This window comes from Podarcis cretensis, assembly GCF_951804945.1.
Source record: "Podarcis cretensis genome assembly, chromosome: 13".
NCBI classification, from domain to species: Eukaryota; Metazoa; Chordata; class Lepidosauria; order Squamata; family Lacertidae; genus Podarcis; species Podarcis cretensis.
The window spans coordinates 22,618,679-22,637,686 of NC_137182.1; the positions used below are offsets into that span (position 1 = coordinate 22,618,679).

Consider the following 19,008-nt stretch of genomic DNA (forward strand, 5'->3'; position numbering starts at 1 on the left):
AGAAAAGTTAAGGTAAGAAAGAAGTACATAAAATAGGTGAATGATAATACATCTTTGTGACTTCACTCCACCAGTGCTCATCATTTTTTCATTCAAGTTATTTACTGTACATTCCAAATCATGTATCACTACATTATTTCTTGATATTATATTATCAAGACAACTTCACAAGTTTAGTCTAAACACATCAGCATGTTATCTTTAGAGCAGTGTTTACTCATGTACTCTTCGAACCATAACCATTGTGACCTTAATTTCTGATGTGTTCGATATCTTATTGCCGCAGTTAATTCTGCCAATTCTATAAATTCTGTTAATTTATATAGCCAATCCTCTTTTGTGGGTATATAATTTCCTTTCCAGTTCTTTGCAAGGAGTAACCTGGCTGCTGCAGTTGCATAAAAGAATAATTTTTTCCTTTCTTGTGGTATCTCATCTCCTACTATACTCAGTAACTGCTGAATCTTCATTGCACAACCCGAATTTACCAATATGTGACTCAACCCCACCTGGAAACACCCTAAAAATACGTTTCTAGCTAGTGCAAGTAGAAAGGGAGGTCCTATAGGGGGTTTCTTGCAGGCATCAGGTCGGCCAGTGTGAGAACAGGATGCAAGGCTAGAAGGGGGATTGGCCCGATCCGGCAGGCTCTTACAATGTTCTTACAGTGACCCAGAGGTGTTCAAGGCATTGGGTCACAACAAAAGGTACAACTTCTGTGAGATTAGCTTGCAATGTGCATTGTCTCAATAATGTTATTTGCCACACCTGTGGCTGAGTGGGATTGGAGGCTCACAGGTGCTTGGAGGCTACACCTCTGGGGCTGGAGGTGGAGCATGTTATTCTTCAGTAGGAGATGCAAGGATATCATTCTGACTGACCTGTCTTAGTGGAGTTGAGAGGTCTATGCTTGGCTCTTCTCCAGTGGGGAGTTTTCTCAGAATGGAAGCGGGATGTTTTCAGATCCTCCAGAAGTTATGGAGGTGAGCGGCTTTTGAAAAAATTATGTGGTGCTTGGGGTTCTTTATGCAAAAAATAGAAGAGGAGGAAATAAGATGAAGGGCTCCAGTTTCTTTCCAATACAAGTGGATTTTTACCTATGAGGAAATGCGACTTTTACACTTACCTTGGAAGGCATGTTGCGACAAGCTCGAGTGGTTCTTTGTGATGTACTACTAGCCAAAAAAATCCCTTACTTTGGGACATTTTCTTAACTCGCATTAGTTGGTGTCACCATGTATATATTGTACGCTATCTGATTGTAAATTAAGATACAATTCAGTAGTGATGTAAAAGTGTTGTACTCATATTATTAGCCTACCGTGTTGCTTTTGAGTTGTCATTTGTGTTGGATAGCCAAATGAGGAGGGGGTTGCTGTGGTGGGGCTATTTCTTAAGAGCTGCAACTCTTGCAAATTGAAGGTTGGCTGAAAACACAAAGTCCTGCGAAGAATAATGATGCCCATTTGCCTGGAGACTTTTCTGCACACCGTCCCATTTTCTTGGCATTTGAGACTTCAGCTGGGATTTGGAATTGCAGAGAATTTCAGGCGCTTGTTTTATGTGTTTAACTTTAAAACTGTTGGTTTTCCCGTGCGGGAGGTTTTATCAAACTCGGTGATACAAAATCATTTTCTGATATGCATAGAAGTTTCTTTTGAGTGTTATCTTTGTTTCCCTCTGCATGTTAAACAAAGGTGAATGGCAAATATCTTTGACTTTGGTTGCATGTGGTGGGAGAGGTATGTGCCTGAAATATACTCAGAGTCGCAAAGTGATTTCATGCTCTTTATTCAGCTCATAGTGATGAGGAGGAATGAATGAATGTCCCCTCAAAGTATCTGCTTTATATACATTATTTACACAATGGGCTGCACATGATTGGCTAATTCTGGAATTCTACTGTAAGCCAATCAGGTTGTGGATTCACTTATATCTGGAGCATGATTGGGTGGTTCCTGCCAACCAATCATACTGCTGCATTGTTCTAGGACCAATCAGACTGCTGCATTCTGAATCCTGTTGTTCTAGGACCAATCAGACCGCTGCAATTTGGATCCTATTGTTCTAGGACCAATCAGACTGCTGCAGTTTGGATCCTATTCAACTCAGTACATAACAGTGCCGCTTGTATAATGCATACACATAACGATCAGAAATTACGCGCGTAAATAGGATCCGAAATGCAGTTTTTGCCACATGCAAGTTACCATTTTCTGGGTGTTAGTAAAAGAAAATGTTATTGTAACCGCTTGTAAAATTTAAAATGATCCCTTTTCCTGCTTTTATGAAGGTCACCCCAAGACATTTTGGAGCTGGAGGTGGGAAATCAAATGCCAACTTCTCCTGCTAATTTAATATGGGGTTGTGCACAATAACTAAGAGGCACCCAGGGACATGGAATCAATGTAATACTCCTATTTGTATTTTCAAAGCATAGGGAATTTTCAGTTTTCGAAAGGAGAAATTGTAGGACAGCAGAACTTTAAGAAAGCCCTATGAACAAGGAAGAATTAATGCAGGCACGAGGGCTCACAACCCATAATAAGTGGGATGGTATGGATGAACCATAAGTAAAATTCCAAATGTGAAGATTGCAAATATTCTGAAATGCCAAGAGTAGTATTCTGAAATGTAAGACTCGCCCTCCCCCCAAAAAAGGTTTTGGAATTGGTATGATTATTCACATACTGGCTTATAAGAACATACAAAGGATAAGTACCATATTTTTCCCTCCATAAGACGCACCTAGTTTTTAGAGGAGGAAAACAAGAAAAAAAAAACATTCTGAACGAAACAGTGGATGTATTATTTTTGTGGTTCATGCTGTGGCCACAGACATGTGATTTGACGGTGAGTTTGGGGTGACCCAATGCAAAAATTCTGAGGATGCTTGTGGATCCGTGCTTTGTAACCAGGTTTTTGCACCATTGTGGCCCCCTCCCAGGAGCCTCCTTTATCTCTAGGGTCCCTTATCTCTCTCCCTGATCAGCAAGCGATCCGCAGCTTTATTTCAACACCCATTTCCCTCTTTCAAAAAAAAAAAAAAAGCATGATCTGCTTTTTGCCCCTGGGCAATTCATCTCCAGGGACCATGCATTCACTCCATAAGATGCACAGTGCATCTTATGGAGTGAAAAATACAGTATGTTGCAAGCTGCATTTTCTTCCCAGCTGTGACTGCTTACCTTTTAATCTGCAAAAAGGTAATTCACTGAATTTAAGGGAGTGAATTCTCGGGAGCCAGATTTATTACATTGTATGCACTGCGACGACAAACAATATTGGTACCTTATAAGAACATTTAGCTGAACAGTAAACACTGGGCTGGCTTGGAAACTGATCCTGTCCTCTGCTTTCTTACAGACTCAAGTGCATCTTTTTGATAATCTTCAGTTTATGTGCTGTATTCTATGCCTTCATGATGAAAGGACAGCTAACCGAAATCAAACTGGGGTGGGATGAAACTCCACTGTCCTTGAAGCTTTTGCCAGAAGAAAAATACAAGTCCATGTTCTTGTTTGATGGAATTTGGTAAGCTCTGCAAACGCAATTTCTTATTTTTAAAGTTTTTTCTTTCTTTTTTAAGGCATGAGACCAGGGAAATCCAACTCTCCCTCACTTCGGAATCCCAAATCTTTCAGTTTAAATGTTACTTTTCACTGTGTGATTAAGCCAATGTTGATGCTATGCTATTCTCCACCCTAGTCAAGGCTAACTACTTGTGACCCCTGCTCAGTTCCCCCGCCCCTGCTAACTTCAGTTTTCAAAACAGTTGTCTTGTTAAAAAAAAGAAAAGAAAAAATAAAGAGAAAAGCACAAAACTTAAAACTGCTAAATTTATTTTGAATTGCAAGAATAAGTAATGCAACAATCTTTCATTATATTTCTCAAATGCAAAAGGAAATGTTTTAGCACAGAGATAATTTTGAATAATCTTATGAATTGTGATGGTTTCTCTCTCTTTTTATCGGCTGCAGCTCACTAGAAAAATGAATACATTTAAAAAAATAAGATTAAGATGTGACGAAGATTTAAAATTAGGTGCATTTTCACTTTTTACGTATACATTGCATAACCAACAATCAACTCTACGGTCTATTTCATATATGCAGAAAAAGACGATTCTAATTATTACCGGTAATCACTTCAAAAATTATATTTTACTTTTTATATTTGGGAGAATTTCATTAGAAATTTATAAAATATGACAAAAACTACATACATAAAAAGAATTCTAATTGTGGATTACTTTTAACTTGATGATATTCTTCAAAATATAAAGTAATAGTAAAATATTATCAGAAATGTATGAAATATAACAAAAACTAATCAGTATAAAACTGTACCCTGCAAAGGTCAGTACTGCAACCCTCTGAGTTCTACCAACTGTGGATGAAGCTGTTATATTTGCTAGGTTAAAAAGGTAAAGGACCCCTGGTTGGGTCCTGCCGTGCCGGCGACGCGGGGACCCTCAAAAACCATGGGCGGAGATGCCCATGGACTTGGTGACTCGGCGGGCACCGTTTTCGCCCCCCCGACCCGCGAAGGAGCCTTTTTAAAGGCTGCGGAGCGGGTGACGGGGGGGGGGGTGTGGTGCTGTGAGTCCAGTGCTTCCCCTGCCCAGCGAAGCCGCATGCCATTCGGCGGAGAGCAACGACTTCTTCTTTGAAAATTTCGGATTTGGACTAAAAGGAACAACCCGTGAGTAAATTGATTGGACTTAAAAGGGAAATTTGATCTTTGAATTTGGAGCGAGCGGGGGGAGTGCAAAAAGGAAGTCCGCCCCCCCCCCCGTTGTAGATGGCTCAACGCAAGGATTTGACAACTAAGATCGAGAGATGAACTTGTTTACCTGAAAAAAAAATTTAACTTCACGAAGGGAAATTACAATAATTGTGCTGGAGGAGAAGACTGATTTGTGGGAACTAAAATGCAACCCCCCCGGGAACTGGGAACGATCCGCTATGAGAGACTGGTGAAGAGACACAGAAACTTTGACAGCTGTCAAAGTAGCTGTCAAAGCAGGAAAATAAAAGAGAACTTTGTTACGATGGCTTTGCTGGTTAGATTTGTTGCAATTTGGACATAAATTATTGGAAATAAAGGCAACAAGTTATTTGACTTTTGGGTCTGATTTTGAAAGAAATTAAGTTACCATATTCCCTCTAGAGGGAGGCTGGGACATTGCAATAGTAGCAGCAAGTGGAAAAATACTATGAATTTGAGCAGGATCTGTTATCTCTTGGGAAAGCTGCAAAAACGAAGCATTATTTTGTCTACAGAGGTTTCTATACTAAAGGAGACAATGGATTTATCTATTGAAGAAAGGAAGGGACTTGACGCAAGTTATGTTCCTGAATAACAAAAGCCTCTGTGGAGAACAAGAAGTTTCTGAATTAGAAGGTTTCTGCAGCGGAACAGGAAAAAGCAACCTGAGGAATAAGAGCTGGACCAAATTTGAAGCCGGAGTATTTGGAACATCCAGACTTTAAAAGGACCAAGAAATAGAATTTAAGTTAGACTCTTAAACATAGAGGTCTGGATGGAAGAACAATGACTTTCTCTGAGAGTTTTTTCGAGATTGGACTTTCTGAAATTAAAAGCTATCAAAAGACGGCAAAGTGGAGTTGAGATATAGACGTGGATACACCAGGCTGGCAGTAGACAATGGATGAACTTTGGGGATTGGAACCGGGGAATGGGGGGGGGGGGAGAGATTTGGAATCCAAAGGCTGTAAAATTATATATTACTTCTTTCTTTTCTTTTTTCATGTTTGTTGTTTGAAAATAGGGGAATTCGTGGAAGGGAAATGGGGTCGATCTTAGGGAATTATATAAAATATAAGGAGAAATGGTTCATTAAGATAAATAAGATAAATTAATTTGGAATAAATGGGTTATTTAAAATTACAAATAAGGTTTTAAAATTTGGGGTAAGAATCTGTGGAATCAATTTAAGGGAAATGGAATACAAGAGGGGGAGGGGGGGAAGTCCGGGAAAAATGCCACTGAAACCAAGTGTAAATCATATTTGTTTTTTCTTTCTTTCTTGCTATCTTTCCTTTTTATTCTGGAAAATTTTTAATAAATATTATTTAAAAAAAAAAAAAGGTAAAGGACCCCTGGATGGTTAAGTCCAGTCAAAGGTGACTATGGGGTTGCGATGCTTGTCTCGCTTTCAGGCCAAGGGAGCTGGCATTTGTCCGCAGACAGCTTTCCGGGTTGTGTGGCCAGCAGGACTAAACCGTTTCTGGTGCTGCATTTGCTACTCAGAATGGTGGTCTTTGGGCAGGGACATCAGCTGCTGGTCCCTGGCAATTTTACCACAACCCAGGTTAAATGGGATGCTTAAGGGTACCAGACCCTGGCAGTTGGAAGGAGGCTGGGTTTGCTGGTCCACCACATCAGAAAGCTTGAGAAACACTGATTTACTGGAAAGGAGGAGCACTTACTTCAAACTTGCTTCAAAGGAATAAACTGTTACACTTCTACAGTACAGTTAACACCAGAGTGGTGCATGCTCTAGTTATCTCCCGCTTGGACTACTGCAATGTGCTCTGTGTGGGGCTGCCTTTGAAGGTGACCCGGAAACTTCAATTAATCCAGAATGCAGCAGCTAGACTGGTGACTGGGAACGGCCGGCGAGACCATATAACACCGGTCTTGAAAGACCTACACTGACTCCCAGTATGTTTCCGAGCACAATTCAAAGTGTTGGTGCTGACCTTTAAAGCCCTAAACGGCCTCAGTCCAGTATATCTGAAGGAGCGTCTCCACCCATATCGTTCAGCCCGGACACTGAGATCCAGCGCCGAGGGCCATCTGGCAGTTCCCTCACTGCGAGTAGTGAGGTTACAGGGAACCAGGCAGAGGGCCTTCTTGGTAGTGGCGCCCGCCCTGTGGAACGCCCTCCCACCAGATGTGAAGGAAATAAGCAGCTATCTTATTTTTAAAAGACATCTGAAGGCAGTTCTGTTTAGGGGAGTTTTTAATATTTAATGCTGTATTATTTTTAACACTCGATTGGGAGCCACCTAGAGTGGCTGGGGAAACTCAGCCAGATGGGCAGGGTATAAATAAATTATTATTATCATTATTATTATTATTATTATTATTATTATTATTATTATTATTATTCCGTTAAAGCAAGTTTTCAGCCCATCATAAGTGCTTCAGGCCTTCCTCTTGGTGAACAGTGATAGTCAGCTTGTTCGTTTAATACAGTGGACCCTCAGGTTACGTACCACTCTGGATATGTAATCTTCGGGTTGCAAAAGCGGCAAACCTAGAAGTGTATTCTTCTGTGTTTCAACGCTCGCACATGCACAGAAGCGGCACCTCTGGTTATGGATTTTTTGGGGTGCGCATGGGCCCCCAAAACAAATTAAATTTGTAACCAGAGGGTCCACTGAATAGTATACCTGAAGGAGCGTCTCCACCCCCATCGTTCAGCCCAGACACTGAGGTCCAGCTCTGAGGGCCGGCTTAGTAGTGGCGCCGGCCCTGTGGAACACCCTCCCATCAGATGTCAAGGAAATAAACAACTATCCGACTATTAGAAGACATCTGAAGGCAGCCCTGTTTAGGGAAGTTTTTAATGTTTGAAGTTTTATCATGTTTTAATATTCTGTTGGGAGCCCCCCAGAGTGGCTGGGGAAACCCAGCCAAATGGGCGGGATATAAATAATAACTTATTATTATTATTATTATTATTATTATTACTACTACTTGCTTCAGACTTGCTTCAAAGGAATAAGCTGTTACACTTCAGTTAACAACTTATTCCTTTAAAGCAAGTTTTCAGCCTATCACAAGCACTGCAGGCCTTCCTCTTCCTTCTTGGTGTACAATGACTGTCAACTTGTTTGTTTTATTATTTTCAAACTTTATTAAGTCAAAACACAGCTCTGACTCTCAGCTTCTGCCTCCCAACTCCTAGCTTGCTCTCGGCTCACATGGCCGCTGGCTTTTGTCCTTCTCACTTCCCGTCAGGTGAATGAGGGACCCTTCACAAGCTTCTGAAGGAACTTGCTTGACTAGTTCAGCAATGGAATTCTCCATTCGATTTTAACCATTGCAATATCCAGGACCCCAGGAATTGGAAGGGACGTTGGCATCATGCAGACCAAACACAGCCCTGTCCCCAAAATTGCAGCAGTGTCATAAAATTGTCAAGGACTTCCTTGTGAGGCAATTGTTTCTGGGTGATGAATATGCATCTGATAAGCTCACTTTGCTGGTTGCTCCCTGGCACGTTAGGATTTTTATATCGGCTATCATAGAAGCATTTGGATCTTCTAAGTGACTCCTATGCTCTTGTTTTGGTATTGATATTTTATTGAAATAATGTCAATTATGAAGATATAAAGTGATACCGGGGGTGGGGGGCAGAGGGAGAAAAATAAGGAAAGAAAAAAGAACAAAAATATGTGGAAAGGAACAATATACAAAAATGCAATGTAACGTACACCCATACATTCTTATATAAATATATATGATGTTATTATCCTAGTACTTATGTAGATAATAATAGTCTACTACATTCTGTATAAACTCATTCCAAATGTTGTCGTATTTATCCAAAGCCTACGTCTGTAAGCATAAGTCCGTTCATAAGTTGCAAGTGTTGTCATATAGACAGTATATTCCGTATCCTTCTAACTGAGTTCGTCGTTTCCAAAGTCGCCTGGGATTTCAAATATTTTGATCCTAGTATTGTCCAACCAACTAAAGGTATATTCTAGTGTTGTCCAAGTCAAAAAATTAAGACCAGCAATGGGTTTCCAATATTTAATACTTGGTATAGTGGTGTAGTTCCAAATTCTTGAATTTGTAACTGCATTCTCTGCAGGGATATTCTTGGTGTTGTTGAGCCCCAAAGACATTTCCTAAAAAAGGCACTTTATCTTTTGGAAATATGATCCAGATATAAAAACTGGAAGTCATTTCAGAATATAAATAAATCTGGGAATAATACTCATGCATTCACCCTTGCCCAAAGGGTAAAGTTCAATGACTCCCACCTATCAATATCTGAAGAAACCTCTTTTATTAATTTATATTACCTGTGACTGTGTTATATCTCTTGGTATTAACATACCTAGATATTTAATAGATTTGGAACAAATCCAGAATTTATGCCAAAATCTGATTACACATTCATTCAAGGAATAGCGACTCCTGTGCTGTTCTTGTTGTGATTGGGAATTCGTAAATATTGTTCGTGTATTTTTGTATACACTCAAAGCTGGTTTGGAAACCAGAGTTTTCAGTTCTATTCTGAGTTTGCTTTATTTATTTGTACTTCATTCAGTTTATTACAATTAAATACATCATACCAGATGGGGAATGGGGATGTCTGGTGCCCAGGATCAGAAACAAAAGGGTTGGAAAGGAAAAGGCAAGATCTGAACAAGACAGTGCTTTTTTTTAAAAGTGTCTCCAGCTACAATTAAGCAAAAGTAGTTCCAAAAATCAAACTGAGACTGAAACTGAAATGACAGTTTTGCATACTGCCTCAGAAGTTGAACAGTTTTCAGAACGTAACTTGGCCCTAGAATACAAACCAAATTAAGTTCTTCAGGGTCAAGAATTGAAACTCAACACATCTGAAAATGCTATAATGCCAGGGTGTGTCAAAGGTTGCCTGAGCTCTTATATCCCAGCTTGATCACGGAAATCATCTGCAGAAATGTCATCGGTGAGGCTCATTTGACAACAGCAAGAAAATGAGCCTTTAGTGCAGGGGTAGGCAACCTAAGGCCCCAGGGGCTGGGTGCGGCCCAATTGCCTTCTCGATCCGGCCCACGGACGGCCCAGGATTCAGCATGTTTTTACATGAGTAGAATGTGTCCTTTTATTTAAAACACATCTCTGGGTTATTTGTGGGGCCTGCCTGGTGTTTTTACATGAGTAGAATGTGTGCTTCTATTTAAAATGCATCTCTGGGTTATTTGTGGGGCATAGGAATTCGTTCACCCCCCAAAAAAAAAAAAAATTTGGTCTGGCCCACCACATGGTCTGAGGGATGGTGGACCGGCCCCCTACTGAAAAAGGTTGCTGACCTCTGCTTTAGTGTATTCAGCCCAATCCTGTACAATTCTCTGCCAATAAATTCAGGAAGAACTTTCTGTGCCAACTTTTAATTGCCTGCTGAAAGCTTCTGTTCCTCCAGGTGATAAAGACTGCACCTTCCGCAATGGCTACTTGAAGTCTGTTTTCACCCTTTAATGGTTTTTATTGCACAGTTTTGTGTTTTTATTGCTGCAATGCTCACCAGATGATGGACGTGGTTTGTGGCCCAGCGCACGGCCCCACTGTCTTCCCAAAGCCCCGCCGCTCTGCTGGCCATTGCTCTGCCCCCCCTTGGCCATCGCGGTCCCTTCTGGGTTTCCGCCAAAACCCAATTTCAAATTGACCAATCCACAGTGGCTGGGGGGGGCAGAGGAGCAGACCATGACTGAGCAGGCTGCTCCATAGTCCGCTCCAAAGATTTAAAAGGGGGCCGGAACTGACTCCGGCAGCACAGTCAACCCTGGAGCATCATCACCTACTTGGCTCTCCCTGTCCTTTCCTGACAGGCTAACATTTCTCCCTTGGGTGTTGCTACATTCGGTCGATGGTTACTGTTTTTTCAAAACGGGGAAGGAATTTTTCCTGCTCTGCAGGTTTTGCCTTCCCCTTACCAATTGTCACAACTTTGGCGGTTTTAGGCCTTGGGCGGAAACCTTTAGTCCAGCAATCGAAGGGGTGGTGTGGTGACTTTCTCCTTTTGCAGAGGTGATATCGGGGTTCCCCGTTAAAGGGGTCTTGAGGGGAGTCTCTGACCACAAACGCACAGCACTGGGCCATAGAATTTACCTCAGCAAGGACGCAGGTGGCGCTGTGGGTTAAAGCCTCAGCGCCTAGGGCTTGCCGATCGAAAGGTCGGCGGTTCGAATCCCTGCGGCGGGGTGCGCTCCCGCTGCTCGGTCCCAGCGCCTGCCAACCTAGCAGTTCGAAAGCACCTCCGGGTGCAAGTAGATAAATAGGGACCGCTTACCAGCGGGAAGGTAAACGGCGTTTCCGTGTGCGGCTCTGGCTCGCCAGAGCAGCGATGTCACGCTGGCCACGTGACCCGGAAGTGTCTCCGGACAGCGCTGGCCCCTGGCCTCTTGAGTGAGATGGGCGCACAACCCTAGAGTCTGTCAAGACTGGCCCGTACGGGCAGGGGTACCTTTACCTTTACCTTTACCTGATTCTACCTTTCCTGACAGGCTAACATTTCTCCCTTGGGTGTTGCTACATTCGGTCGATGGTTGCTGTTTTTTCAAAACGGGGAAGGAATTTTTCCTACTCTGCAGGTTTTGCCTTCCCCTTAGCAATTGTCACAACTTTGGCGGTTTTAGGCCTTGGGCGGAAACCTTTAGTCCAGCAATCGAAGGGGTGGTGTGGTGACTTTCTCCTTTTGCAGAGGTGATATCGGGGTTCCCCGTTAAAGGGGTCTTGAGGGGAGTCTCTGAACTCAAACGCACAGCACTGGGCCATAGAATTTGCCTCAGCAACGCGGAAGGGGGGCCAGCTGTGTAAACGCACATTTTGCAGTGTCCCCATGTTCCCAACTGACCCTGTCTTGCCTCAGACCCCCAACAGAGAGAACACAGCGAGGGGCTGAGAGGAATGCACACCCAATGCCTAAGCCAAGGTTTCCTACATCTGAAATTTTAATAAAGTTGTGGCCATTTTAATCCCAAATATATTGTCATGTGATTTCCTTGATCTGAGGTTTGGCTCCCAGAGGGTGGGTGGGACTGCGCCCTGGCACGCAAACCGCTTCAACATATTTTTGCGTATATTTTTTATAAAAGAACTTGTAATTTGAACTACAGCGATCCTGCCACTTGGCCTAATTTTCTGAACAAATGTGATGGCTATGTGCAACAAATTTTGGTGGGATTTTGGTGGACTTCCACAAGATAATCATAAAAGAAAATTCTCCATCTATCTTTCTACACGGAGAGTTGCTATTGGAGAAATTATTAACGACCAATAGTTTCAGTGTTCCCTGTCAAAGAACTGTGTGTTCTTTTTGTTGTTGTTGCAAACTGTGTTTTTGTAGCATTTCTGGAACATACAAATACGTATTTAATATAAGAAAAGTTTTCTTAAATTCTCTCTAAGTTTTATACTTTGTGGACAATTCCTTTTATTTTATACAATTTCAAGCATGGTTGGGTCTCCAATGTAAGATGTTGTGCAGCTACTCACAAAAGGTAACTTTATTTTATATTAATGGTCCTTAACTATTATTCTTTTTTCCTCTGTTCTCTCCTGCTTGCCCCTCTCCACCCTGTCCAAAACAGGCTAGGACCCAAAAACCGCTGCGAGTGTGTCGGAGCCAAAAAGCTGACAGTCTATCAGTTGGGGAACTATATTGATAAGGATAAGCTTGCTGCTGTCACAGAAAGGCGCGAGAAGGAATTTGTGGATTATCAGCGAAGGTAATGTTAACTTACCCACGTGAACCAGAACTGCATTTTCAAGAACTTTACAACATAACTGCAAGGGTTGTGGTGGGTCATAAGGGTTATCTTCATGGATTTGACCAGGGATGGGGAACCTGTGTTCACCCGCCTCCCTAGTGAAATTGTACTCTAGCTCCCATCAGCCGCAGCCAGAATGGTTGATGTTCTGGGATAGGGGCAATCACATCTGGAGTGTCACAGGTTCCCTATATCTGGATTAGGCAAAAAAAAAAAGTTGTTGTCTCCACATCAGATTATTAGCGGACTGTCAGGGAACTGCCATTGGAGCCAGAGGCGGAGGGAAGGCTCCAGAGGGATGCCGGAGAGGGTCCCAGTAGGGAGAGAGGCAGCCCATCCGCTGGGGAAGGAAATCAGCGTAGCACCAGTGGAGAAGGGGGGCAGATGGGGGAATCAGAGAGAAGGCTCCCGGACTCCTTGCCAGAGACCAGCGGGGAGAGCATGGGTCCTCCGCTGCCCACACCCTCCCTGCTCAGAAGACTTCCGCGCAGGGAGAGTAGGAGGAGACTGGGCGTCAAAGAACTTCTTTGCTGGAAGAAGTTCAAGAAACGCCCACTGACGGATTCTGCCAGCGATTGAGACAGCCACGGATGGGTGGCTGTCCGGACAGAAATGTTTCACCCAGGTAACCCAGCCAGGTGTGGCGCCAACTTATGCACGAGCAACCCCCTAGAACCATTACACGGACCATGCAGTACTTTCCCAAAAGCTTCAGTTCCTTGCAGGTATCATTAACTTGGTCTCCCATATAAATGGGACGCGGGTGGCGCTGTGGTCTAAACCACAGAGCCTAGGGCTTGCTGATCAGAAGGTCAGCGTTTGAATCCCCGCGACAGGGTGAGCTCCTGTTGCTTGGTCCCAGCTCCTGCCCACCTAGCAGTTCGAAAGCACGCCAAAGTGCAAGTAGATAAATAGGTACTGCTTTGGTGGGAAGGTAAACGGCATTTCCGTGCGCTGCTCTGGTTCACCAGAAGTGGCTTAGTCATGCTGGCCACATGACCCGGAAGCTGTCTGTGGACAAACGCCGGCTCCCTCGACCTATAGAGCGAGATGAGCGCTGCAACCCCAGAGTCGTCCACGACTGGACCTAACTGTCAGTGGTACCTTTACCTTTACCCTTACCCATATAAATGCCACTTTCTCCAGCAGCAACAGCATCTCAAAATAAAACCTGGACCAACCGTTAAAAGCCTCTTGAAACCAATGTAATTCTATGAGGTTCATTTGCGCTCTTCCTTGAAACGAATGCTTCTTTACAAATGGGTGTCCCCAAATCAAAATCCAGCGGCTATCATCGCATCTGATGACATTCAGTTCTAAAAGTTAGTCGTACTAAAAGTTAGTTTGTCATGCTTTTGGATGCAAACTCCCATCATCCCCAACCAACCAATGTTGAGCAGGGATGATGGGAGTTGTCGTTCAGAAACATTTCAGAGCGCCACAGGTTTCTAGAGATGGGAAGGCCTGGAAAAAAAACCAGAAAAATTGGGGGAAATGGGTTTTCAAATTTCCAGAAAATTTGAAAAAAAAAATGGTTTGATAAAGTTTGAATATTCCACACACTATTATTATTATTATATTTTTCATTTTTCCTGAAAAAAATGCTTTGAGGAAAAACAGAAAAAAACCTGTGTGTCCTCCCCAATTTTTCCGTCTTTTCCCCAGGTCTTCCAGCACCCACACTTTGGAGCTCCCTGCCGACTGACACCAGGCCAGGTGCTCACACTGTACTCTTTCCGGCAACTGCTCAAAACATTTTCGTTAGGGCCAGCCCATCTGAACACGTAGAAGCTGCATGCAATTTACTTCCTTTTAACCACTGCCGACTTTAATCATCTTTTGAATACTCTTACATACCTGCTTTTAACTATCTTTTATCAATCATTTTCATGTCCTGTTGTATATTTTTGTAAAATGTTTAGAAAGCTCTCTTACCATCATGCGGTTTATAATATATAATAACAAATTCAATTTAAAAAACACGCACACATCATTTTCCTTTCAAGCAGAGTTTGAGCCTTTGTGCAACATACTATTCAGTAACTGGATGTTGGTTACCTCTGAGCCTGGCATGCAAAAAAATTTGCCTAATGCTTTGCCCTGGCTGTCCTCAAGTAAATATGGGAAGGCCTGGGGGGGGGGGGAGACCGAAATAACAGGGGGGGACAGGTTCCCCCCTGTGTTTTTTTCCAAGGCCATTTTTTAGAAGTCCATGAGGAAAATGACAAAGAGGAAGAGGAAGAAGAAATCGAAAATGATAGCAGTAGTTCAGAAAATGAGATAGAATAAACTGCATGTATATCTTTGTGTCTTGTTTTGTTTCTTTTTTAAAAAGTGCTACTCAAAGGGTAGGGACGCGGGTGGCGCTGTGGGTAAAACCTCAGCGCCTAGGACTGATCGTCAGGTCGGCGGTTCGAATCCCCACGGCGGGGTGCACTCCCGTTGCTCGGTCCCAGCGCCTGCCAACCTAGCAGTTCGAAAGCACCCCCGGGTGCAAGTAGATAAATAGGGACCGCTTACTAGTGGGAAGGTAAACGGCGTTTCCGTGTGCTGCTCTGGCTCGCCAAATGCAGCTTGTCACGCTGGCCACGTGACCCGGAAGTGTCTGCGGACAGCGCTGGCCCCCGGCCTCTTAAGTGAGATGGGCGCACAACCCTAGAGTCGGACACGACTGGCCCGTATGGGCAGGGGTACCTTTACCTTTTTACCTTTACTCAAAGGGTAGACCTTCTATGGAGCTTAAATACTGAGGTGGACCTTAACTTCATTTGCTGTTGGTGCTGAAGGGCAAATCTGATTATTTTTTATGTTGATGGTTTCTTGCTTTTTTGTTGGTTTTTGAGGGAAATGGGGGTGGTTACCTGTTTTATTGCAAGCATAATACTTTTATATACACATCGTTTCATGCAATTTGTAAAACTACTCCACAGTGAACTTTTTTTTCAATTTTTCCAAAATTTTCATTTTCTCCGGGGGGGGGGGGGGACAAGGCAGACAGACATTTTTTCCTCATGGCTTCAAAATTTCCAGAAATTTTACATCTCTAGGTTTCCAATCCCTGGTTATATGGAAAATTGCCAGTTGGCACTAGCAGGGGCAGGAAAGGAAACAGAATGGAAGGAGACATGCTTGAGGGAACTGAGATAATGGAGAAGATTTGGCTTAGTTCTCCTTATTTGCGCACTCCTTTTCATTTTTTTAATTAATTAACTTTTTTTTGCATATTTATAAAGAAAGAGAAAGCAGGAGAAGGGGGAAACAGGGAGAGGAAAAACCCACTGTTTTGCAATAACATATACAATTAGCATCTCTTTGTCCATCTTAAGTTACACATGTTGTTGTTGTTTAGTCGTTTAGTCATGGCCGACTCTTCGTGACCCCATGGACCAGAGCACACCAGGCACCCCTGTCTTCCACTGCCTCCCGCAGTTTGGTCAAACTCATGCTGGTAGCTTCGAGAACACTGTCCAACCATCTCGTCCTCTGTCGTCCCCTTCTCCTTGTGCCCTCCATCTTTCCCAACACCAGGGTCTTTTCCAGGGAGTCTTCTCTTCTCATGAGGTGGCCAAAGTCTTGGAGCCTCAGCTTCAGGACCTGTCCTTCCAGTGAGCACTCAGGACTGATTTCCTTAAGAATGGATACGTTTGATCTTCTTGCAGTCCATGGGACTCTCAAGAGTCTCCTCCAGCACCATAATTCAAAAGTATCAATTCTTCGGCGATCAGCCTTCTTGATGGTCCAGCTCTCACTTCCGTACATTCCGGATGTATGGAAGTTACACATACAAACTGATATACGCCATCCAAATGTCTTTGTAGGTAGCTGTGATGGGATAATGAGCTGCTTGTGCGTAAAAACTGAATCCCTCAGAGCTTGGCATAGGTCTCAAAGCTCTGCCTTTACGGGAGCCCTCAAAGCATGACTCCCTCAATCGCTGGCAGAATCTGTCAGTGGGCGTTTCCGGAATTTGCGCCAACATAAGAGTTCCTTAACGGAAACTCTCCTTCGGGATTCTCGGCGTGACAGCTTCCTGCGAGGGGTAGGTGTACCCAGAGGAGGTCCTGAGACCTCCCCGCTGTTCTCACTGGAAGTCTCCTGGAGCCATCCCTCCGACTGAGTTTCTCCATGAACTCTCTCTCTCCCCCTGCTGGTTCCTTCCTCTGCATCCGAGGGTCTCCTAGCCTCCGTGAGCCCCTCCACCACCTGACTCTCCGATGGCAGTTCCCTGACATCCACCTCCCCTCCAGGGCCCCCCTCACACCCCCTCTCCCCCTCTTCTACGAGTGGTGAGGATGGAAAACCCCTGAAAGAATCCTCCTCATCTTCGGATGACTCGAAAACCGCCCTCCACCTACTACTGTCCCTTCTCCCCGAGTACTCTTCCTCATCGGATTCTTCTCCCTCTCCCGGTTCTGACTCTGGGAACCCTTCGAACTCCTCTTCCTCGTCGGTGGTGCCGAAGTGTTCTTTCCAGAACCGTGTCATGGGCTGAGGTTTCCTTGGGAACCTGCGATGAAACGTTTCTACTAAAACCTCATCATTGACTGCTTCTGCCGGTACCCATGTGTTCTCTGCCTCCGGTTCCCCTTCCCATGCCACTAAATACTCCACCTGTTTACCCTTCCACCTGGAATCGACTATTTCTGCCACGTGACTGCTGCGTTCCCTCTCTTCTACTGACGGTACCGGGGGAACCTCACCCTCACGTCCCACAAACTCCCGACCCTCTCGGTATGGTGACAGTAATGATCTATGGAATACTGGGTGCAGTTTCATGTTGTTTGGCAACTTGAGTTTGAAGGCCACCGGATTTACCTGTTGTATGACCTCAAAGGGTCCCAGTCGTTTGGGCCTCAATTTCTTACACCCGCCCTTGAATGGCAACCCTTGTGTCGACAACCACACCCGGTCCCCCACCCTTATGGTCTCTCCTTCCCTTCTGCTCCTGTCTGCCTGTTTCTTGTATTCTTCCTTGGCCCTCTCCAAATTCATTTGGAGCTGATGATGTATTGCTTCCATTTCTTCTACAAAGTGTTCCGCTGCCGGTACGCTCCATCTTTCCCCTCCTTCCCCTGGAAATGCCCTAGGGTGGCACCCATAATTAGCCAAAAAGGGACTCATTCCCTTGGACACATTCTCCGCGTTATTGTAGGCAAACTCGGCCAGAGCCAATTTCTCTACCCAATCATTCTCTCTGTCATTCACATAACACCTCAGGTATTGTTGTAGAATACTGTTTGCCCTTTCCGCCTGCCCACTGGTTTCTGGATGTCTGGCGGTCGAGAAATTGACCTCTACGTGCAGTAAGCTCATGAGCTTCCTCCAGAACCTGGAAGTAAATTGTTTCCCTCGGTCTGAGACCACCCTCAAGGGGGTGCCATGCAACCTAAAAATGTGTTTTACAAACAACCTTGCGGTTTCTTCTGCCGTGACCGCATGTGAGCAGGCTATAAAGTGGCACATCTTGGTTAATAGGTCTACCACTACCATGACTGCTGTTTTCCCTTTGGATTTTGGCAGATCCGTCATAAAATCTATGGATACTGCCTCCCATGGCCGTTCTGGTGTGGGTAATGGTTCCAGTAACCCCGTCGGTGCCAGCCTCTCCCCTTTTGCCCGCTGGCAGCGGTCGCACCCCCTTACATACTCCCGTACATCTTCCCTCACCTTTGGCCACCAGAACTGCCTGGTAACCAACCACATGGTTTTGTGTTGCCCAAAGTGCCCCGCGGTGGGGCTGTTGTGCAATTGTTTGAGCACTCTACCCCTCAGTTCCCCTTCTGGTATGTACAGTGCCCCCTTGTAATACAACGCCCCGTTCCTTTCCTCAAACCCCCCTGTGTTCTCTCCAGCTCCCCTGAGCCCTCTGAGCTTATCTTGGGCGTATTCATCGTTCTCGGTTCCCTCTACCAGTTCTCTTTGCCCCACCAATGCTGCCCCACACACCCAGTGGTCCTCGGGGATGATATGCCTTTCCTCGGGCGCTCCCTCCCCCTCTAAATACTCTGGTTTTCGAGAGAGAGCGTCCGCCCTGACGTTCTCCGGGCCCGGTACGTAACAAATTTCAAAATGGAATTTGGAGAACTCTTGTGCCCATCTCACTTGTCTCTGGTTCAGTACTCGGGCCGTTCTCCAATATTCTAGATTTTTGTGGTCCGTGCACACTTGGACCTTGTGTTGTGCTCCAATCAGCAGGTGTCGCCACTGCCGAAAAGCTTCATGAATGGCAGGTCGGAGTTAGACATTACAAGTTAAGAGCATTTGCAGATGACCTAGTATTGACTTTGCAACAGCCAGACACTAGTACTAAAAGAGTATTAGAACTAATTGAAATATTTGGTCGAGTAGCAGGTTTTAAATTGAACAAACAAAAAACGAAAGTGTTGGAAAAAAACTTAACGATGGAAGAAAGAGAGAGTTTTCAGAATGAAACAGGCCTGGAAATAACAAAAAGGGTAAAATACCTGGGGTTAAACTTAACATC

General features: G+C 44.3%; 1 protein-coding gene across 2 annotated transcripts in view; it reads left to right on the forward strand.

Annotated features, from left to right (window-relative positions):
- Window positions 1-567: 567 nt before the first annotated feature.
- B4GALNT2 (beta-1,4-N-acetyl-galactosaminyltransferase 2 (SID blood group)) overlaps window positions 568-19,008 on the forward strand; it is a 42,380-nt gene continuing 23,939 nt past the window's right edge. Inside the window, exons 1-3 of one of the 2 annotated variants that reach the window (XM_079949722.1) lie at window positions 568-707; window positions 3,367-3,534; window positions 12,345-12,482. In XM_079949722.1, coding sequence (XP_079805848.1) covers window positions 3,422-3,534; window positions 12,345-12,482 — 251 coding nt within the window. In that variant the 5' untranslated portion in view covers window positions 568-707; window positions 3,367-3,421. Of the gene's footprint in view, window positions 708-836; window positions 984-3,366; window positions 3,535-12,344; window positions 12,483-19,008 lie in introns of those variants that run through there. The other variant, XM_079949721.1, reaches the window with a different exon arrangement.